The 24,595-nt window shown below is 35.2% G+C and overlaps 1 protein-coding gene across 4 annotated transcripts in view; it reads left to right on the top strand.

The window, feature by feature from the left end:
* Positions 1-24,595, top strand: part of fto (FTO alpha-ketoglutarate dependent dioxygenase) — a 231,498-nt gene that overhangs the window by 109,243 nt on the left and 97,660 nt on the right. The window contains exon 9 of one of the 4 annotated variants that reach the window (XM_087261516.1): positions 2,524-6,785. The exons of the other annotated variants lie outside the window; for them this stretch is intronic. Within the exon in view, the coding sequence (XP_087117642.1) occupies positions 2,524-2,560 (37 nt within the window). The 3' untranslated portion in view covers positions 2,561-6,785. Of the gene's footprint in view, positions 1-2,523; positions 6,786-24,595 lie in introns of those variants that run through there. 4 annotated transcript variants of the gene reach the window in all.

Genomic DNA, 24,595 nt, shown 5'->3' with positions numbered 1-24,595 from the left:
TGCTTTACGACTCAGTTGAGTAATCTTGTCACAAATGAATAAATCATTGTTCCTCAAACCAGTCAACAAATATGAAAACTACCCTTTCATGCTTTTAAATGATATGCAGTTTGTCATGATTGTGTTGTGTTTAGACTATGATATTATGCTTTAAAATATGTCATTGAAAACTGCTATTAACATGACAACTGTCACGAACACAAACATTCATTTCTGACCACTCTCCCTGAAAAGCAACTTCTCGGAGCGGCGTGCTAAATCATGTTGCTTATTTTGCAGTGAAAGGCTGCGATTGTTTTATTAATTTAGTATGCGGCAGGCCCGCTCCTCGCATTATGCCTTTCTTTTGTCTCCGCGTCTGTGTTTTGAGTGGTAAAAACCGAGTGATGGATGGTTGGCGCTACAGGCTCATAAACATAAGCGCAGCGGCTGATTGATTAAGGCTTTTATTGTCTTACAGACATTTGCTTTCTTAAACAGTAGTTTGAGCGTTGCAGACTGTGGGGCCTCTGGACCTGCTTTCAGCTATCTAAAGTTTCCCTGAGGGACAGAGATGCTAAATGCGACTGCAGGCTCCTCTTGCTGACTTATGGGTACTCAGGCTTATTAAGTTCTCGAAATCAGTCATGCAGGTCACCTCCAAACATTTTGACCGTTGAAATGTTGAACCGATATGGAGGTACTCTGCATATTTATTGTCATATGCATATTAAATGTGCTTGTTTGGCAGATGGTTTTATATAAAGAGAGAGTCAATTTGAGTGTTAGATTTACTCACTGTATTGGGGAATCAAATATGTGACCTTGCTTTTCAAGTTCTTCTTTATTGTTTATCTGACTTTAAAATACATTTTAAGTGATTAGTGTTTAGTGAAAGTGCAAATGGTTTTGCTTCACACATTTGAACATTTACAGTCGGGGTTTTAATCTATTAAATTCCACCATGGACCTCTAATTATTATGATACAGTTCTATTTTAAATTTTAAAGCCATTCATTAAAGTTTATTTAGAACCTATTTATACTAAAATAATAAAGTTATTAATTGTTTGAAAATATCATCTGGAAAATAGTTAATAAAGTATTCTTTAAAAGTATTTTAACAACTCGCTATAGTATTATTTATAAACATTCAAGTACATGTTTATTTAGTTTTCCTTATTTTATTATTGATTTGATCAAATGTTTTCTTGTTCAAATGTTTTACTTAAATATTTATTTATTTTACATTTATTTAAATTCAGAAAATGTATTTTAATAATATTTAGATTTATTTATTTTGGAATTTATTTTAAATTATATATATTTATAATATTTATTTTAATCATATTTAAACATTTTTGCAATAATTATTATAATATAATAACAATATAATATAATGTACTTGGATGAATAAGCTTGAGTTATTGGTCATTTTGTTTTAACTAGAAAAAAAGATTTATGAACTTTAGATTTATGAACTTTCTGCTTCCTGGATTTAATTCTGTGTGTTATTTTGAAAATGGCTAAAACATATTCGTAATAGTTTATAAATGGCGAGTTTTAGATAATGCATTAGATATCATGAAGTATAATTATATACATGGACAAAATTTATCTTTTTATTTATTAGCAATTGGTTTGAGCAAAAGCTAAATGTTAATATTAGCTTTATTCTTTAAAAATCTGATGTTTCTCCTAAATTGGAAATAAATATATTTTTTGATTAGAGAATTTAATTTTCTTGTTTATAAAATGGCAGTTGGTCATAATATTAATACTGCAATCTTAATTGCATACTCTCCTACAATATAGTATATGAAAATCAGTATGTGAAAGATTGGTCATAAGGTTTCAAAGCCAACTATTAAGCTTTATTGTATAAAGAATTAATTTATACTGAAATAGTAAAGTTATGATTGGTTGAAAATATTATCTGGAAAATATTTGATTTAGGGTTGTATTTAAGTATTTTGACAAGTCGTTAGTATTATTTTAAAAACATTTTTGTATTTTGTTTGTTTATTTTTTTACTTAATTACTTTTCCTTGTTTTATTATTGATTTAATCAAATATATTCTTGTTCAAATGTTTTACTCAATTTGTTTTTTATATTTACGTAAATTTAAAACATATTTTAATAATATTTTGAAATGTTTATTTTTATTTATTTGTTTATTTCAATCATATTTAAACATTTTTGAATTCATTATTATAATATACTAACATAATTTTTAACCAGTTTACCTTTTGTTTCTTTGATGCTAAAGTGAGTTCACATATTTTCCATTCTGTAAAAAGCACAGTAAATACTGTAAAAACAGCCACATATATGCCAGAACTGACATCTCATATACATATGCAAGATAAATTTTTACCCCTCAACCAAATCAGTTTGAGAGCCCTTCCAGGTTGAGTGCTTTGCAATGAAGCTGTAAGTGCAGTGCATCAATGCATGTAAACGGGCCCATATATGCATATCCATCTGTGCTTTTGGAGTATTCCGAAATGACTTGCTCTAAAAAACATGTTGCATCTTCCACAGGTCAAAATCAAGCACTTGCAGAAGGAAGACCTCATAGAGCTTCATTTGCATTGGCAGACGAATGGGGTTGACCTTGTGGTTTTGTTTCATCCATATGCAAACTGCAGTGTTGTGGGTCAAAACCATTGATCTCACACCATTATACCCGTTCAGACACGCCGCAATGCAAGTTTACGTTAAAAAGTACACATGTGAACACACCAAGCCGACCTTGTTCAGGTAGACAGTGCATCTCCTGTCAGATGTGCCTCTCTCCGCTGACCTCTGCAGGGGTCACAGTCCAGTCCTGCGGTGGGCAGATTGCGTGTTTGGGAGGTGATGAAGGGGGCAGTGCCGGGAACAGCTGTGTGGTTTGTAGTGACCGTGCTAACTGCTGTAGGCTTTGTAAGGTCATTATATGATAATGAAAATGATTACTGAATTACATGGGGGTTTAGGAGAGGGGAGGGGAGTGAACGGGCCTGAGTTTGATAAATGATCTCTGAAAATGCCCATCTGTCTCCACACCCCTCTCTCTCTCCCTCATATTTCTCCCTTTCCCCTTTCCTCTGTGTGATAACACAAGAAAACAAAGGATGGAATAAGCAAAAACACAATTATGAAAATTGATAAAGTGAAAAATGGATGGTGGAAAATGGAGTGTCGAGCCATTGTGCACATTGTTCATCAGATAGCGGGAAAATGAACTCCCACTGATACGCATGTCTATCAGGTTTAAGTGGACGGGGCAGATTTAGGGCATAATTTATTAAAGCATGTAGGTCATTCAAAACCAGTTTTTCATAGATGAAAAGAGCAGGAGTTCATGTACTTGGATGAATGAGCTTGAGTTATTGGTCGTTCCATTTTAATTGGAAAAGATTTATGAACTTCTTTAGTTAGTCTGCTTCCAGGTTTTAATTCAGTGTGCTATTTTGAAAATGGCCCTAAAAATATTCATAATGCTTTATAAGTTGTCAGTTATAGATAATGCATTCAATGTCATAAAGTGTAGTGTGTCTACAGTATATGCATGTGTGTATGTGTGTATATACTGTATGTGTACAGTTAAAGTCAAGATTATTAGTTACTCCTGTGAAGTTTTTTTTATTTTTTTATATTTTTATTTTTTTTATATTTCCAAAGTGATGTTTAACAGAGCAGGGATGTTTTCACAGTATGTTTAATTTTTTTTTTTCTTCTGGAAAAAGTCTTATTTGTTTTATTTTGGCTTGAATATAACCAGTTTTTAATAATTAAAAAAAAAAAAAAACATTTCATGGTCAAAATTATTAGCCCTCTCAAGCCATATTTATTTTCAAATGCCTACAGAATAAGCCATCCTTATATGAAATATATGATTGTCCAGTTACCTTAACTTGCCTAGTTTACTTAGTTAAGCCTTTAAATTGCACTTCAAGCTGAATACTAGTATTTTAAAATGTCTAGTAAAGTATTATGTTATCATTGCAAACATAAAATGAATCAGTTATGAGAAATGAATGATTAAAACTATTATGTTTAGAAATGTGTTGGAAAAACTCTATCCGTTAAACAGAAATTGGGAGAAAAATATACATATTTCAGGAGGGCTAATAACTCTGTAAAATTTATGTCCGATTGACATCAGTTACTGACATTTATCTGTCAAATATGGCAACCAAAATCCAACGTCTGATAGATGTCATAGTGGTAACGTCTACACAATGTCAAGCTGTAACAGCATTTGACATTGATTTTAGGTTGGACTTTGGACATACTTACATATTTACATACAAAATGCAATGTTCTCATGACATAGGGGCATAACGTGAATCTGACGTCATGTTGATGTCTTGTGCTGCTAAGGCCATTTCAGTCATAATACAGTAAGCATCCATGATCTCATCAGTGACATGCATCTAAACAGTCTCTGGGTCAATGTGTGTAAAGATTTTGGACACTTTTAATGCTTCCTAACAGTTTGCTGAAATTATATGTCGCCCATGTCTTGAATTAGTTCATTATGATGCCATTTACCTTCTATTTGAGATCGGATTGAATAGGAATCACAGGATTGATTTTTCTAATCCCCATAGACAAGAAAAAATAAAGTCGTGACTTCAGGTTGAAGGAAAATAGTGAAGTAAAAGTACAGATACTGCAGTAAAAATGTACTCAAGAGAAAGTAAAAGTACAATTTTTTTTAAAACTACATAGTAAAGTACAATTCCTGAGAAAAACTACTCAATTACAGTAATTTGAGTATTTGTAATTTGTTATTTTACACCACTGCCCATCATGCCATGTGAGAGAATTTATGAATGGGACTAAAGTGATGCAACTGATGCGGGTAGGTCATGTGAAAATAACAGAAGGCAGGTTTAGTATGTCCAAATTCCATTCATACTACTCGCATTCATACTATATAGAACATTCTTTTTCAGGGGTCATGTAGTAAATTCAAATGTAGTACCTACACAAGTAGTATGTGTCTTCAAACACAGCTCATTTGTGTTTTCATTTTTTGTCATTTAAAATCAGGGTTATTTCTCCAAATGATTGATATGTTAAGTCTACTGAATTTAAAATGCTGTCATTTGTAATTTGAAATTAGTTTTTACAAATAGCTTCATTCACAATATCAGTGTCAAGCAAATATTCAGATGGAGTTAATGATTAGTTGCTTTGAGTGAATGTGTAGATTGTGCGAGCTGTTTGCTTGTGTTGGAGCGTGTGAGTGTTGGATCCTGGAGGCCGCAGCTGCCCTCATCACTCACCCTCAGAGCCTGACCTTTGACCTCAGGTTCTGAATGTCTGTGTTTCACTGTGTTGAGTGTGTTGTGACCTCTCGTACTTCACCTGGGTGGAAACCTTCTGAACAGAAATGCCACGGGCTGTCAACACACACACACACACACACACACACACACACACACACACACACACACACACACACACACACACACACACACACACACACACACACACACACACACACACACACAAACACACACACACACACACACACACACATGCAGGGTCACGAGTTCAGAGGGCAAGCAAGAGTTTCTCCATGCACTGGAACATCAAACACTAAACATCACAAACATTGATGTTAACGCAATTCGTTTTTTTGGGAGTAAAAACACAGTTGTGGATTGTTATAGAGGAATTGCTAAATTATATTAACATTTTTTTTTTTTAAATTAACATTTTGAAACCACATGTCATTGTCGTGATTGTTTTTATCCTTGTGCAAAATCATATACTGCTCTCTGTTTCCACTGCTCATGTGGCTGTCAGAAGGTTTGTTTGTTTGATTGATTGATTGATTGATCGATTAAGTGATTGATTGAGTAATTGATTGATTTATTGACTTTGGTTGGTTCATTTATTTATTGACATTGCTTTGAATGATTGATTGATTGATTGATTGATTGATTGATTGATTGATAGATTGATTAGTGAAATATGTGCTATATTTGAATTTAGTTTATTGTTTTAAATTGACTTCATTTTTAAATAACATTTATTACCGGTTTACCAGATATTAAGCACAGACACTTTGATGAAACTTCAAATGTCAAAATCTTGAATGCCTTGAGTTATCTTAACATTTTTTAAAGAAAGCTAAATTAGAGGAAGAAATGCCAAAATACAATTCTCAATTTAAATATTTTTCAAAACATATTATTCAAACTTTAGACAAAAATCTTAAGTTTAAAGCTAAACAAGTTCAAATTTTAAGATGACGTCTTAAAGGTGCAGTAGGTAATTGTCTTCAGAAACCTTTTTTTTTGTGTGCTGGTTGAAAGTCTTGATAGTAATGATTAATTTAAATGATGTTGGCTGATAATCCCTATAGTTCTGATAAATATAATAGTTCTTATAAATACTGTCTATCAGCAATTGTAGATTTTTACCACTGCGCACTTCTGTTCACGCAGATCTGCTGTTTACATGTGCACACTTGCCACGGTCACATGGACACGAGTGACAGCGGTAAAAATAAATGCTGAATCAAAATTTTAAAAATCGTAAATCAATATTGGACTTACTTTTGAACGCTGGATGAAGGACGATACCATGGCTGTAGAATTTCTTTTAGACGGGTAATGTTCTGTTGTAAAACTATTTTAGCCACGCAAAGCTGATGTAGATTGTGTTGTTTTACGAATGGGTTATATGCACAGAAGCGTTGTTCAGCCACTGAAATTGTCTGGCTTGATGTGTAAGATTGATGTGACTATTAGTTTTATTAGGGACCATTTACAGCATTGATAATGTAGATTTTTATTTAGTTTAACAACAAAACATCAGTAAATAGTGCTATTCCACCTAGCCTATTTTACAGAGGTGAAGTTGCTTTTATATTCACATTGGTTCATTTTTGAACAATGACAACCTGTGATGCGCTCCCTGTATAGTTTACCATGCTACTCTGAATATTCAGTCTGAAATAGCATGTAAGTATGGCTTAGTAATAAGTGTAATTTCTTTACACCACTGGCCAAACACTAAGCATACAGTAGTCGCTTTAGGACTGCATGTAAGAGAGTGAGACCAACGATGCTTGCATGCATGTAATATTGCACATTATGACAAGTTTTGCTTACCACACAACTGAAAATGGCTGGATATAATACAGTTTTTCGTTAAGAATTGTAGTATTATAAAGTACTATAAAGTTTTCTAACTGGCGAATGACATGATCTAGTGGGTCTCACATCTTTTGTGATTTCAGGTGGCGTGGCTTTGGATGGCAGGGAAGGGATTGTGTTTCAGACATATTATGCTAACCGCTAAGCATTTAGACAGATCACCTACTGCAACTTTAACCAAAGTGTATAAAAGTTTTAAACAGTTATAATCAACAATCAGTTTCCAATTGAATTCTATGAACAACAAAAGTTATACCATACATTGTGAGCTTGTAATGATGTTTATATTAGGACTGTACGATACTGGAAAAATCTGACATTGCAATATTTTGTCTTGCTGTGATATATTTTGCAAAATCAATATCATTGTTATCAGATGATTTGAACATCTCTATTTGGAGAGATTTCATTAATTTGGATCGATTGCACGGGCTTCAGTGTCAATGCTTGACCGAGGGCATGTCTGAAGTTGGGGCTGACGCGATCATCATAGCAGCATCAGCCAATGAAATTAATCCACGATTGGCTACTGTCTGAGCTGGGGTATTTGCATAAAGTGATCTGATTGGCTGACAATTTCTTGACTGAGAAATTCCCAACTTGAAGCTGAACTGTGCCGATGGATCTACAATTCAGTTTTTCAAAGATTAATGTCACCCATTCATAGTAAATGGAAAGCGTGGATGCTGATTGCCCATGTGATCAAGTCTTTTTCTATGCAGTGCATCGCATAAAATATAATCAATTACAAGCATTTATAAATTCAACAGTTTATAAATAAACAGTGCTTTGTGGTTTTCTGAGAAGTCTAACACTAATTATAGAAATCGGACAATTAAACGTAAAATAACATGGTCATCAATGTATAAATAGTTTATGCACAAATTTAAAATAATATTTAATATCTTTTAATCTTTAATCTTTTTTTAATCCTGCAATGTAAAATGACTATTGTGGATACACACATTGCGATGCTCAAACGATATATTGTTCAGTCCTAGTTTATAAAGTTTTCTAATAGACATTTACAATCTGATTTAATCATTTATTCATCTATTTCTATTTATTTTACAATAATTCACCAAATTGAAACTGAAAATGTGTGCCCTTTACAAGTAATCAATCATTTCTACTTTACAATAAACCTTTTTTTTTTTTTGCATTTTTACTAAGATTTTTAAAAGAATTGAAGAAAAAAAAACAAAAAACGGTTTGTTCTGTATCACAGAAGGTTCTGTACAAACCAACAAAACAAAAAAACAATAACAAAAGTTAAAAAACAAAGTCTAAAATGTTAGTTTATTTGCATTCACACCTTAATATTTTTAAGATCTTTGAAAGAACTACTACTTTATAACACAACGTTTCCAAGCAGTGAAAGCAGCACATCACATATTAACACATTCACAGTTGGATCAGTCTCTGTCTTTATTCCTCAGTCTCACTTTCATAGGCACACAAATTCAGTCCACCGGTTGTCGTCTCATGAGGAACGGGGTGTCTCCATAGCTGTCAATCCTGAGGCGTATCTTTTGTCCCAGCAGTGACTGTGTCCCTCCCACCAGGGTTTGACAGAGGACAGACAATAGAGCTGCTGTCCCCGAGTGGAGGGAAAAAGACCGTTAACGTCTATCTTCAATGAGAACGGACAGGCTCACCCTGCACATGACAGCTCTGATGCTGGGGAGACCTTTACAGTCCGGGAGGATGGAGATATCACACATACACACACATGCTTACATACACACACCTGCACTGCATTTGAATTCACAAGCGCATCTGTTTAATTAACACAACTGGGTTTGTGTGTGAGTCTGTCTGCCAGTAAATAGGACAGGTTGATTAAGGAGTCATAAATAGACACTGGTATGTGAACAGGCTAACAGACACAGATCATAAATGAGAGTGAGTTTTTGGTAACTTTAAAACAGAAACTCTTTATTTAAGGTGTGTTTGCTAATTTTAACCAATTCTAAATCTAAATTCCAAACATCAGACTTATAGATTTTTACAGCTTTTGATTGTTTAGGTTGTTTCCGATTGCATTCAAGCACCAAATGGATGTTGCATGTGTCTATAGCTGAAACATGGCAACATGTTGTGAGCAGTGTCTATACACTGTAAAATATATATGATCAATTAGTCTTAACAGCATATGTTTTTAGGTCATTGTAACTAAGTTAATCATGTTGTAACTTAATTTTAGAAGTTACACAGGCTGTTTTAAGTCAGTTTAACATAGTAAAAGTTGAATGGACTCATACAGTTAATTAGATTCAGCTTAAAAAATTAAGGCAACCAAAATTTTTTTATTTATTTTTTTAACAGTGTAGCATCTAGCTCAGCCAAGATTTATTTTTACTCCTTTTTGGTTTTTGCTGCAAAACAGAATGCACAAGATCAGAATTAGTCAACACTATCTGAACGCAGACTTGGATTTGCAAGCTGAGACTGCATATTTCTGAGTTGCAATGTCAGACGCAAAGCACTAAATGGAGCTAGAGACGTCACTGTGAGGGGTAGGTTTAGGGGTGGGGTTAAGTGTGCATATTAAAAGCATTGCATGCAGCTCAAGCTAGTTGACAATATTGATAATCCTCCATATACTTTTTGCTTCTGAAGTCACATTTAAAAAGAGTAAATAGAGAATTGTGAATCTGAAATCATTACTGTAGTTGGCAGGTACAGTATGTGCTTTCACACTTTTTGTGATTGTCTAGTTATAATAGTAATAGAAATGTACGCATTTGTAAATCACTTACAAAAGATTTAGAGTTTCGAGTTTTCTGTTCAACGCTAAAGAAGATATTCATTCATTCATTTTCTTTCGGCTTAATCCCTTTATTCATTAGGAGTCGCCACAGTGACTTCGCTAACTTATTCAGCTTATTTTTTACACAGCGGATGCCCTTCCAGCTGCAACCCAGTTCTGGGAAACATCCATACACACTCATTCACACACATACACTACAACCAATTTTGTTTATTCAATTCATCTATAGTGCATGTCTTTGGACTGTGGGGGAAACCGGAGCACCCTGAGGAAACCCACGCCAACATGAGGAGAACGTGCAAACCCCACACAGAAATACCAACTGACTCTAACCAGGGACCTTCTTGTTGTGAGGCGACAGTGCTAACCCCACCATGCCACCAAATAATGAAGATATACTGAAGAATATTGGGGAAATAACTTTCATTGACATTTATAGTCATTTTTGTTCCTACTTTAGATGTCAATGGCTGCTTTTTCTTAGCATTCTTCTGAATATCTTGTTTTGTTCAACAAAGAAAGAAATAAATCATGAAAATGTAGAATCCCTTCAGTGAAAGTTAATGACATTTTTATTTTTATAAGTAATGTGTGATAAAGGTGTCTGTAAGTGTAATAGGTCTGCAAATTTTTAAGCATAAAATTGCACAATATAGAGCCCTTGTCCTCCAAAATAAACAATGGATTCAGAACTTCCTGAAGCAAATTGTTAATTATTCTAATCTTACTTCCTGCACAAACCTGTGTAGCGCTATAACACATTTGCATAATGTCGGCATATGTCCAAGGAACACTAGTTTTACTTCATCTACCAAACAGTTGAGTTTTAGACAATTCATGAAGACACTGGGAAAGTTATGATGCATGTACTCTGAAATAGAGTGGCTGTTAGATCTCATGTAATTTCATGTTTATAATAGGATTTTTAATACTATACTATTGTAATTAATTAGATTCTAAATCAACTGATGATATAGTTAGGTGTGAAAGATTTTGCCTAAAATCAAAATCTCGATTAATTGAACATTTTAACTTGATTATGTTTAATGATTACTTTATTTATTTATTTTTTTTTTTTGCCCTCATAGTTCACGGACAGGTTTTGTTCAGTTAATATGCTCGCATATTACAAGTGAGAAATGTTTGAATGAAGGGTGCATTACTTGATTTTAAAGTAATTGAAAGCAACACACACTATCTACTGTGATTATTTATTAAACATCAACATTGAATGACTGAAATTAAAACACACATTGCCTAAAATTAAATTAAAATAAATAAATTGGACTTTTGGATACAAAATTATGTTTTTTTCCCAGTGTTTTTGAAATTATTTTTCAATTGTGTAAAAAATAAGCTATCTTTTCTAAATAAAATAGCTCTTGGATATCCTGGTAATAATTTTTAAGCATTTCTTGAATCTTCTGTAGAAAAAATATTTTAATGTAAATAATAATTTTAATGTAATGGAAAATATGCCATCCCAAGTAGGCATGAGACGATAACCAGTTTCAAGGTTTACCGTGGTTTGGAAAAAGTCAAGGTTTTAAAACTGCTAAAATTTTCTGTTATGCCATGTTTCTATTTTTTTTATTTTTTATGACTATTTTATTTAGGGTTTTAAATAGTAGTCAATGATTTATTAATTTGATTTATTTAGCCTGACATGTTTGCTGTTTCAAAGTATTATTAAGGTTTCTTAAAATAAATATATATATTGTGTTCAATGGAGGCAAAAGTTGTAGGCATTTTTTACCCAGACATTTAAAAAGAACATATTTCAGAACAGTAATTGCAATACTGTAAAACCATGACATTTTTATCCAAATTTATAATACCATTAGAGTCTTATGCTGACCCATGCCTAGTCTCAGGGCATCTCTGACGCAGCTTCCAATCATCTTAATGTAGTGTAAACATGCAACGTGTAGTTACAATTTTTGAGCGGTGAGTGGGTAGTCTACAGCGCAAAGGCTGTGCCAGACCATACCTGTGTGTTCGACGCTGAAGTTTAAATCAGCCTTAACAGAGCGTGGTTATGTGACTTTACAAAAGTAAGGGAAAGTAATGAAAAAAAAAGTCTGATTGATTATAAGTTTTGAATGACGATTTCAATTACTTTTCAATTAATCGCCCAGCCCAAGTTATAGTTAATACACAGTTGATTTCAGCACATGATTTTGCTGAACTAGCACAAAACATCCAAGGTGGTGTTGCTTACACAACTTTAAAATTAACCATAGTTGAAAATGGATACCCGCTCATACATCAATTAGTTAGCACATTCTCACATTTTTATAACTTTTTTGTAACAACCAAAGTATGTGTGAATTTATCTTAAGTAATATAATTAAGTAAAATGAACAAATGGAATCTTATTGTAAACTGTTACTATTTTTTCTTTAGGCCTTTGATGGTGTCTTCACATCGCCAGCTAATGTCTTGCATGTTTTACCAAAGTCTTCAATGCTTGCGGGCAAACACCTGGACTAGCTGTCAGTAAATGCACACACAACACACACACATATTCTCCCGCCTGTGCATTTGCTCAGTGCACAGCACTCGGAGAGGTAACAAATTTATTTGTGTGCGTCTGGGTGTGTTTCTTTCATCATCAGGAAGGCTGTAATTAGTGTGAAAGTGATGGTTGGACTTAAAAGCTGTCATCTAATTTGTCTGTCTTTATCGAAACAAACATGTGTGGTCCCTCCCTCGCGACGTGCGTGCAATGTGTGATTAGCAGTAGAACGAGCGTCTGAGAGTTTGATCGTAAATTACTCAGATACGCCTAAACCGCTGTTTAGCAATCATAAAGCTATGCGTGACATACCCACCACGGCTGCCGTCCCCCTCGTGTGCCCGCTCTCGTATGCCTGCGGTTGGCATGAGTACATGCAGCAGCCCACTCGCCGAACCGCTTGGATTTGGGGAGAGGCCAGTACACACTGGAATGCTGTTCTTATTATATTTGTTTGTGGAGAGGCAAAGTAAGTCCTATTTGTTTCTTTGCTCGTATGTTTGCGGCGAGCGAATGCAAACAAGTACAAGGGATTACACCCAAATGTACACATGCAAACTGGTGAACACATGTGGAAGCCTAATAGCTGGGCGGATGAGGCCTGTTCTTCAGCACATGGAAGGCTTCATTATGTGACCAAACTCTAAACAACAGTTTACCAGAGGACATGATTCAGCAAGTTGCCTCCTTGTGTAAAACTAACGTTTCTCGGATGCGTCCAAATGAGAGGGGAGCACATCATTAAAAAAGAGAAATTGCTTTTCCTTTTAATTGCTCACACGGCTTAATAAAAACGGCATCGCATAATTATGCTTTTTGCAAGGATGGTAAACGGTTTGCCGTGCTTGATGCAATTATGAGGACCGCAGAAATTTGGGGCCCCGGCGAACAGTTGCACACACTCTGCTAGTAAGCAATGATTTTATATGGAAAGAGTGGCTGAGAAACTTGTGAGGCTAACCAGAGTGGCAGAGCATTACTGCATCGCAGAAAAGCCAAAAACAGCCCAATGATGTGTGTGCAAAAATCTGGAGCTTTGCGCAGAGAGAATGTGCCTTGAATGGATACTTAAACATTTTAAAACAGTTGCACACACTTACTCTTCAAGATGACAACTGCAAAGCTTTTCCTTTACCCTGGTATTTGGATTACTTGGGTTTGCTTTTGAAGATATTCAACATTCATAACATTGACACTTTTATTGTTTATATAGAGGTATACAGTAGTTACCTTGAGGATGACAGCATTTTTGATCGGATACTTTAGAATTAGTCTATACACTGTAAAACCCAACAGTCAACTTTAGCAAATGAAATGAGTGTAGTTAACTCTAAAATTGACTAAAAGTTGATTCTACTCATTTGAAAAGAGTTTTGAACTCAGTGTTGAAGGTAATCAGTTAATTTAATGCCTCATTACTTTAGCTTAAATGGAGCAAGTTCACAGTACTCATATAGATAGTTTTTTTTTTTACTCAAATGGTTTGTAGCAATCGGTTTCCTCAAATGGTTTGAGTTGCCTTAACTTATTGGGTTTTACAACACTCAGTTGGTTTGAGTTCTCTTCATTTATTAGGGTTTACTTTAATTTTTTACTCAAATTGCTTCGTTTGCTCAAATGGATTAGGTTCACAGTACTCATTACGATTAGTTTTTGAAATTAAATGGTTTGTTGAAATCGGTTTGTTGAAATCGGTTTCCTCAAATGGTTTCCTCAAAAGGCTTAACCTATTGGGTTTTACAGTGTAGGTAAGAGAATTCATTGCACAATGAAATTAACTAAATAAATCGATAAGCCCCAGACGAGCTGTGGTTTACTTTAGAATAACCCTTCCATGAAATCATGGTTTACATTAATTTGATAGGAGCACATTCATTAATGAATTCTGAGAAAAAATAATTTCCATTATAATAGGAAATGTTTCTTGGGCAGCAAATTAGCCTACTAGAATGATTTCTAGGGGTCATGACAATTGTGGCTGCAAAAATTTCAGTTTTGTAATATATACGTATAGGTGGTAAAGTATTGATTATGTCACTATCTTTCTCAGAAAACTGAAGGTTGACTTGACTTGTCAGTATCAACCAAGGTAATTTATTAATACATATCAAGCAAAACTAAGCAAAACACAAGTAATGTGTAATAAAATGAAATGACACATGGAAAAAGTATTAAACACATAAAGAAATGGAGGTGTATAAAGATATGGAAAGCTCTGACTACAGCTGAAATCTCTCAGTAGTTATTCAGCAACCCTGCCCCTGTCAGTGCAACTGAATATTAGCTGCTTCAGTCCAACACCTATATTACCAGATGATGAAAATGAAACCAGGGTGAACATTTCAGCAAATCAACCTACCCAAACACTGCCAAATCAATATAAAATAAAATAAAGCTGCTAGAATGGCCCAACCAATCGAGAGGGGTCTGGCTGCAGACTCGGTGCAGTGCAATCTGGGTTGCATCCAATGCTTTTTAATGCACTCACCTAACCCCGCCCCTAACCCTACCCGTCACAGTGACATCACTTACTCCATTGAGTGCATTGTGTCTGACATTGCATCGCTGAGTGATGCAATCTCAGCTTGCATAAAGGCTGTATCCAGATACTATTGAACCAATCACCTGACATGAATGCAATAGAAAATAAGTAAAGATCAAAGTAGAGTAACAAAACCTACAGAACCATCAAGATTAAAAAAAAAAGAAAAAAAAAGGAAATTATTTTTTTTATTATTATTTCATACAGTAAATTAACAATTTTAAGAACTGATCACTGAAAGTTATTTTGGGAACCAAAAAAAACTTCTTCTATGATATGATGAATGCTTTAATAAAAACCACATATTTGATGCCTTAAGTACATTAAGTACAGTGATTCTGCATTATATATATATATATATATATATATATATATATATATATATATATATATATATATATATATATATATATATATATATATATAAATAAATATATATATAAATATATATATATATATATATATATATATATATATATATATATATATATATATATATTAGATATATATTATTATTATTATTATTATTACACAAACACAAATACTGTATTATCCAATAACACTCTCATTTCCTCAAACCCACAAGCTCACTCTTTCTAATGGTGGGACATAAAACGGTGGCAATGGAGTAGGCTTTATTCTGTGTGTGTGTAATTAGTAGCTCATATCGTTGACTGTGCTGAAGTGACATGTACGTTAATGATAGTGTTAGCTCTCCTTAATCTCCCTCTCCACAGACTCTCACACTCACTCCTTTTGCCCTTGCACTGTTAATTATTTCCAACACCGCTGGAGCAGGCCGCTTCATGGCAAGCATATTGTGTCTGGCAGGCGAGTGGCGGGTTATAAATGATCCTGAAGGTGAAGATGTGACTGCGAGGAGATAGTTATGAAAATTTCATCTGTCTATGCGTTACGGCTACAGCTGCTGCTGTCAGTGGAGAAATTACTGCGGGTCAGCCCTGTCAGAGAGAGAGAGCGGACCTGTCAGACCCCTAAACACACACTCACACACTCCACACAGACTGTCCCCAAGCTGTCTGTGTTCATTACCAAACTTAGACAGGGATACAGCAGGCAGGTGGAGCAGACCTCTCAACCTTACCTACTGCCATCAGCTGCAGTCTGTGCGGCTGCGACTTTCATCAAATGCTGTTGTGCACTATAAATGCTGCTGCTTGTCTTTAAAACTGCTCGTTGATATTAATTATTAAAATGAGTAAGCCTTTCTGTGTATTTTTCACAAAATAATATTCATACTTTTTTTGTTGTTGCATGAAATAAAGTGTAGTTATGTACAGAACTGCCACTATTTTAAGATTTTGTCTGTTTATTTTCCCTTATTTTTACAAGTGGCTGATGGTTTGGTTAATTCTTTTGTTGTGGCTGGAAGGGAATCCGCCGCATAAAAACATACGCTATAGACAGTTTTTCCACAATTTTTTGTGTCATTTTTTTTTTTTTTCGATAAAATTTGCGGACAATTTTTCTATAAAAAAATGTTGTCCGTTTTTTTGTCTCATTTTTTTAATCAGCTAACTTTTCACTACTTGTTACCAGTGGCTTATGGTTTGGTCCAAAATAGTCATTTTTAATTCTGGTTACCTAAAGATGTTGACGTTATATGTAATTAACAGTTTTTGCAAAAAAAAAAAAAAAAAAAAACATTTGAGGGGAATTATATAAAGTACATGCATAATAGTGTACATACAGGGTACATACTTTCAAAGTTTAGTTCCAAATCCAGTTAGACACCCCTGGCTAGCTAATTAAACTCTTACTAGGCTTTCTGGAAACATCCTTGCAGGTGTGTTGAGGCAAATTGGAGCTAATTAGAGCAGGCACTATAGGACCATGTTTGGACACCCCTGGTCTAAAACAAGTTATTTCAGTTTTGCAGAGAAATTTCTTTATATTTATTATTTTTAATTGTTTTGATTCATTTTGATTTGTATCTTTTGTTGCGGCTGAAAGGGCATCCACCGCATAAAAAAACGTATGCTATAGACAGACCTCCTAGTTTTTCACGTTTTTTTTTGCGCTAAAATTTGTGGACAGTTTTGTAATAAAAAAAAATACATATATATTTTGCTTGTGTATTATATCTTATTTACCATATTAGGTAGACTACTACTGTAAGTTAGGTGTGAAATCCGACACAATCACAATGACAAAAATAAAACTTCTTTTTTCTGGTCTCTGGTCAAGACAAGATCTAAAACAGATCTAAAACGGTAAGGATTAAGCCAAAGAAAGATTGTACAGTATAACTCTTATTTTTATTCACGGTCTTACTTCTCTCCGGAGCATCTGACATGTACCTGACATGCCTTCCCTACCGTAATACACATAAATACTGGTTGCCGTAAAACTCCTCAATGGCAGGGAAGAGTTTTCTAATGTTAACTGCATCGAAAGAGTTAAACAAAATAATGTATCGATTTGACTTACTAGACATACATGCAAAGCACAAATAATGTCCTTTAATTCGGTCACAGTCCATCCTTGAACCAATCGCTATCATTGTAAGCCTCTTCCTTTTTTTGTCTGTTCCATTGTTCCAATTGTTTGTTTCCCACATTCTTTAGCAGTCTGATGCGTGTCAAATGTACTAAATGCCCAATTCATGCCACAGGATGTCCAATCGCATCTTTGCATTGAATTCACGCATAAATCAATCGCGCTTCATCCACGTCTGCTTACTGCACAGGCTGCAAAACAAAACAATTTTCTTTAAATCCAGTAAAATGGTGAATATTGGAACAGTCATCAACACATAATAAGCATTAGTACACATGCTTTAATGGTGCAGCCCTCTTATGAAAGTCTTTGTGTATGGAAAGATAACTTGTGCACCATTAACTCATCACTAGTGTTGTGTATGTGTGTGTATGAGTTTTGTGTATAACTAGTTTTTTTGTGTATGACTAGTTATTTTGTGTATAACTAGTGTTGTGTATGAGTTTGACAGGGAAAAATAGGTTCACCTTTCTGGCGTCCTTAAAAGGATCTTCACAGCTTCAGTCTTTCTTGATGCATTGTAATTAATACAGGCATGTCCTGCCATCTCTCTCTCTCTCTCTCTCTCTCTCTCTCGCCAACTTCCAGTTTCCAGAGAATTCTATTAGCCCAGTCCAGCATCTGTTAATTACCTCTGTACATCCGTCGCTCTTAGACAAATGAAAAGCTCTGGTACAGATGTAGGATACAGTGATACACTGCCTTTCCTCTGCCTCCTATAAAGCCACTTTCGGAAATGGGTCATCAATCCGCCGTTGATAAGTGTCTTTGGTTGGTAATGAGTGTTTTATCAGGGTGGGATTAGTGCAGATATTTTTTGTAATTAGTGTACTAGCACAGCTCTCGCTGCTTTCTCTGAGGTGTTTGTCCGTGTTTTACTCGAAGCGAATTGTGTGTGAACTTTTCTGAGGATGAAAGGAGCCGGCCCGTGAGGGAGCGCAGCTTATACAGGACTTTGAAATAAAAAACAGAGAGCTAATCCACAGCCAAGTGCTTTACAAAGAGATTTTAAATTAAGTGAGATACATCGGATGGCCTGGATATAGGAATGAGGCTGACAATAGGCGATTAAATCAGAGCAAGCTAATAATAGCGCTGTAGCTTGAGCCTGTTTGACTTAAGCTTCTGCTATGTTTGAAGGAACCAGTATGCGAATTTCCAACTCTTGGTATCACTGACCATTTCAAATCACACCTCAGTTTATACACACAAAATCACAATGTTCAATGTTTTTGAGATGATAGTACGCTGGATTAGTCACTGGTTTGACATGACCACTGAAACTCATATCTGACTCCAGAATCACACCAAGATTCTTGACATTATTTTTTGTTGTTTGACCCTTGAAGCCAATGTTTTCACATTAGGTTGCAACAACTCAGCATTTATTAGAGAACAGAATATGAGGTTCATTGCTGTTGAATAAGTGCATTTTACCACTGTGATCATAATCATACCTGCCAACATTTGTCTCTGAAATTCCACGAGACCGACGTGGGGATGGGGAGTGTGGTGGCGGTGTGTGTTTGTCTAAATAACGCAGTTGAGGACTGGGTTAGTAACTGGACTGCGGTGTTAGTAACTGTGCTACAGACCAGGTTTCGTGCGGCTGCTGCAATCGAATACTATAGCAAAGTTGGTGACCCGGGGTGTGTTACAGACTATACCAATAAGCTGAGGACCAGGGGCAGGGTGAAATTACAGGAGGATGGCGGAAGATGGGTCTGAATTATGGGAGATGCCCTGGAAAAATGGGAGTGCTGGCAGGTATGATCATAATCCATGTGTTTTACTACAATTAATCAAAAAATTAACAGTACGAATCCCACACAACACATCCCATCACATAACAGTCACATAACAATGGTGTTCTGTTATGGCAGTTTGAATGCATTTCACAACATGAGTGTTTACCCTACGATTGAATGCGTCTAGACTGTTACAGTGTCTGAAAGTGGACATTTAATCATCAAGCAAAGACAACTTTTGATGAACACATTGATGAATAAGCAAATGTAAAATACCTCTCATGTAAAAAGTATGTTCTGCTCTCTGTCATTTATTGCATCTGCTTCTGTCCTGTACCTGCTTCGCTCCATCCCAGGGCTTTCCAATGCTAGTTTACACAGCCTCTGGTCTGCCTGCGAGTCTGCTAGCTCAGAGGTCACGTTATCAACCGACTGCTGGGGGCCTTCAGCCTCAAGGTACCCACTTAACTGCCTGTGGGAAGAAGAGGATTCACTTTCAACTTTCTTCTCTTTTTCTCGTCGCTTTGAGATATCCGCTGCGAGTCATTTTTGTTTCCTCCACTCTCCTTTCTGTCGGAGGGCTGCCTTTTTTTTTTCTTTCTCATGAAATCACAATGCGATGTATTCCGCCCGAGGTGCAACTATTCAGAATGCCGTTTGACACAGAGGAACTGAATTCCTGCTGCTCGCTGCTGTTTAAACGACCCCACAAGCTCAGAGAGGCCATCGAAACACACACATCTCTCTCTCGGGCTGCAGTCGGTGGCTTATCTGACATTTATGAGGCTCTAAACTGCACTAGCGGGTCCTCTAAAAAGATATCTGATAAATAAACACATCAGGCTCAGTGCATTGGAAATGCTCCTTCCTGCCTTATGGATGCTTTATGAGGACGTTTTCAGCTCTGCTTCCTTCGTTTATTTCCTATTTACTCGAAAAGCAAAATTATGAATTTAATTATTATTTTTTTTTTTGAGAAAATGAGACTAGATGATTGTGCAGGTTCTGTTTTGTTGAAGGCTAATCTGACTGCTTAACTGACTGTTAATTGAATGATTCTGTCAACATCGTGTTTGTAAAATAAACATTCACTCAGCTGGGGTATACTGTATTGTCATTGTTAGAAAATAAATGCAGTTGACAGTGGTATGATTTGAGTCGCAGTTTGGTAGGCCAAACAGAAATTGTTATCAACATGGATCCCTCGATCTAATTTTTCCATTGGCTTTTGGATTATTGCAGAAAACAAGCCATGATAATAACACAAATGATTCATGCTTTTCAAGGTATTCTTCACAAATGAACAAAATCTTATGAATTTGGAATCCAAAATATATCCACAAGAGCAAGTATACAGTACATGCACTTCACTGCAAATTCAAGAAATCAAAATCATGATGACTACTAGACTTTTCAAAAAAATTCTTCTTCACAAGTCTGTATTCAGAAGTTTGAATACAGTTTGTCTGTATTCTAGTAGTTTGAAACTTTGAGACAAGGTTGCAAGATTACAAGTATAAGCACAATACGACAGTAACAGTAGACTAGTGAGTAGATGATATATTTTCCTGTTGAACTGTATTGCTCTTTGTATTTTCATCTTTACATTTTATATATTTTGTTTAATACATTTTTAAGGAGAACTTTTTAAACATCTTTATAAGCCAATAAACAGCACAATAGGTGATGTAAAATTGAGTGCACCATTAATGTTACTTTTCTATCAATGCTGCTTTTCTGTATATACACATGCTGCATTTTCACTTTAAACGTGCAATAACTGTACTTGGAGCATCACCAGATGGATCTGGAAAAACACAGTTTGTTCCAGTAGGGCCTTAATATACCATGCTGACACCATAGAAGCAGTAACATTGACGGCCAACAATCCTCTTGAATTTCTTGCTTGCTTTCTTCTTATGTTTAGCTTTAATTCTCATGCACTGGCTCATTTGTTAAACCAAACAGCCAATCAGAATTTTCTCTCTCACCAACAATGTCAATGGGGAAACAATTTTACATCAACCCAATGTCAACAATTGAACACAATTGGGCAAATGTTGTCAAAATATTGATAATAATATTATCCTCCGGCGCCTAGACGGCAGCTCTGCACAGGACGTTTGGCCAGAGGAGAAATGATCATGCCCAACTGAGCCTAGTTTTTCTCTTAAGTTTTTTTTTTCCCTTCATTTTCGTTGATTGGTGAAGTTTGTTTCCCGCCACTGCCGCCACTGGCTTGCTTGGTTTGGGACTTGTGGAGCTGCACATCGATGGATTTGCTCTTCAGTGTTCATAACTTTTAGTTGTGAAAATAAAATCACACTGACCTCTAAAAACTGGACTGACACAGTGTAAATCTACTAAAACTTCTATGTTAAGCTGCTTTCACACATTCTACATAGTAAATTCACTATAGAAAAAATTGAATTTAATTGAATGATTCCGTGAAACATTGCAAAGATTAAGCTGGCTGAAGGCAACTATCAGCGTGGTGTTTCAGGATTTTTATGGATATCTATGTTCCAAAATTTCTTCATGCTACTGGGCAGTAGAAGTGCCACAGAACCACATGAATTCCCACATCTGAGAATTGTTTCTGTTTCAGGCTCATGTGGAAACACACCTGGAACCCTACTTGACTGATCTTAGAACAGTTTAGCACGGTAGTGTAAAAGCGGCTCAGGAGGGTAACAGAGGAAGAAGTGCTTTTCCTCATCTTGCAGTCAGCACACTCAAAAAAAAAAAAAAAAAAAAAGAGACAGAAATGAGGACTAATCTCTGAGCAGCTGACCAAAATAAATGATGATAATGGCTTGATAATATGAGTGAGTTTGTTTTGGTGTTGTATACAAGCAACCGACGACCAATCATCACTAATTCAAGAGTGAAATTATTTATTAACACAGAATGTACAGTTGAAGTCAGAATTATAAGCCACAATTATTTGTCTTTTTTAGATATTTCCCAAATGATGTTCAACAGAGCAAGGAGATTTTCACAGTATGTCTGATAATATATATATATATATATATATATATATATATATATATATATATATATATATATATATATATTTTTTTTTTTTTTTTCTCGAGAAAGTCTTATTTGTTTTATTTCAGTTAGAAAAAAGCTGTTTTTAATTTTTTAATAAACATTTTTCAAAATAAAGTTAAAAAATATTAGCCCCTTTAAGCTATATATATTTTTTTGATAGTCTACAGAACAAACCATCATTATACAATAACTTGGGGATAAACGGGGTAAACGGGATATTTATTTGGGGAAAAACAGGGGGCTAATAATTCTGGCTTCAACTGTATAAGCTATTTAAAAGTGCTCCAACAATTGCAATAACAGTATTACTGTTGTTATCACACAATGGTAAACTGATGGGGAAAAAGTGCCACCATCTCATCCCTAGTGTGTACTCCAGTGTGCTTCTGTCCAAAGTGAAAATACAGTACTACTTCTTATCTGCTGTTTTGTCCATTATAGTTGAGTGCATGTACCTTTTCCCAATGTAATTGTTTTAGTGTACACTCCTCTCCTCTTGTCTGTGCTGTTCACTACCTGTATCTGATCAGTGTAGTGTGCAGGCTGTGCAATAAAAGACTGTGGTAGCTCTAATTAGTAACATGCAGTATCTAATAATGAAGTCTAAGCGGTTCCTCATTACGCGCTCCTGGAGCTTGATTAAAATGTCAAGGTTTAGTGAGGACAGATTTGGCCAGAGGGTCTTTATTTTTTTTGTGTGTGTGTATGTGCTTTGTAGTAGTCCGTAAATATCTGTGCTTCAGCTTGTTTCCAGTCTTTTAATTGCTGGCACCAGCTGTAGTCATTTCACCGAATCATTTTAACAGAAACAAAGCTATGCCCTTCCCAGCAGCTCTGTAGTTTGATGTGGCCATTGTTTCTGTTGGATCAGCAGTTGTGGTGACTCCGTCCCCTACCCGCAGTAATCAGGCACTGGGTAAGTTAGTGGCCATTTCAGCACTTATACTTTCTTCAATAGTTCATGTCTAGGCTTTATCTGAAACTTTAAAATACATATGTATTGCACAGCATCTAAACTGCTGAAATTGCTCACTCTAGTTGGTTTCCCTGAGAATTACATTTTATCATCAGATGCTTTTGTCCAACGTGACTTACAATTGAGCAGGCATTCAGCAATAAAACAAGAAGAGGTACTACACACAATAAAGCTTATTATACAAAGGAACAGTAAATGATGCAAATGTACAAAACTGTTTCAAGTGTCAGTTAAAGTGTCATAGACAAAAGAGTGTTTTCAACAGTTGGTTTGTCAAGCCCACTCAACTGTGTGAGGCACACTCAGAATAGATGATTTTTTGAGGTTGCCTTGTGGTGTAGTGGGGGAGAGAAGAGAAGGTCCTGGTTTTGTTCAAAGGGGTTCAGCTTATAAAACCAGCAACATTTGGACTAACCTGACTGAACTTATGATTGTCATGATATTAAAGACAGGGAAATTTGATGTTAATTTACTTTACCTCGGGCCATTCAATATGTAGGTGACTTTTTTTTCCTCTTTAATAGAACATTAAAATGATTTTTACAGTAGCTGAAACTGATCCTAGGTTATTTATAAAAAGTCAGGTCAACCCCTATTGACAATTATCTAATGACACTGACACTAGATTTGAAAAAAATCATACATGCAAGCATGCAAAATATATATACTAAGATATGACATTAAATTCACAGCCTAAATGGCATATGCACATGAGGTGACACTGTTTTTAAAAATTTAATAATTTTAAGTTTGTAGTATCCTGGATCAGTAAAGCTACTATTTGATGAACGATATAAAGTGTGTGCTTTCTCTTCATTATAAACAAAAAGCATGTGCAATGCTATTGTTATTACATAATATTAATAATAATAATAATAATAATAATAATACAATATTATTTTCCAACATAGGGTAATGCATAATTATTATAATTATAATTATTATTATTATTATGAGTAGTAATGGTAGTAGTAGTAGTAGTAGTAGTAGTAGTAGTAGTAGTACTAGCCAATTTAGCTTATTCAATTCACCCATAGCGCATGTCTTTGGACTTTGGGGGAAACCGGAGCACCTGGAGAAAACCCACGCAAACACAGGGAGAACATGCAAACTCCACACAGAAATGCCAACTGACCCAGCCGGGGCCTAAACCCGCAACCTTTTTGCTGTAAGGCAATCCTGCTACCCACTGCACCTCTGTGACAACCAGCAGTATTATTATTATTATTATTATTATTATTATTATTATACAGATTGGGTTACTTATTTCTAATGATTTTAGTTGTCATTTTATAGTTTTGAATATGTTATGTTAC

Source organism: Danio rerio, chromosome 7 (genome assembly GCF_052040795.2).
Source record: "Danio rerio strain M-AB ecotype USA chromosome 7, GRCz13ab, whole genome shotgun sequence".
Classification (NCBI taxonomy): Eukaryota; Metazoa; Chordata; class Actinopteri; order Cypriniformes; family Danionidae; genus Danio; species Danio rerio.
Note: the sequence above shows the minus strand (reverse complement) of the source record. Positions and strands in the feature narration are given on the sequence as shown.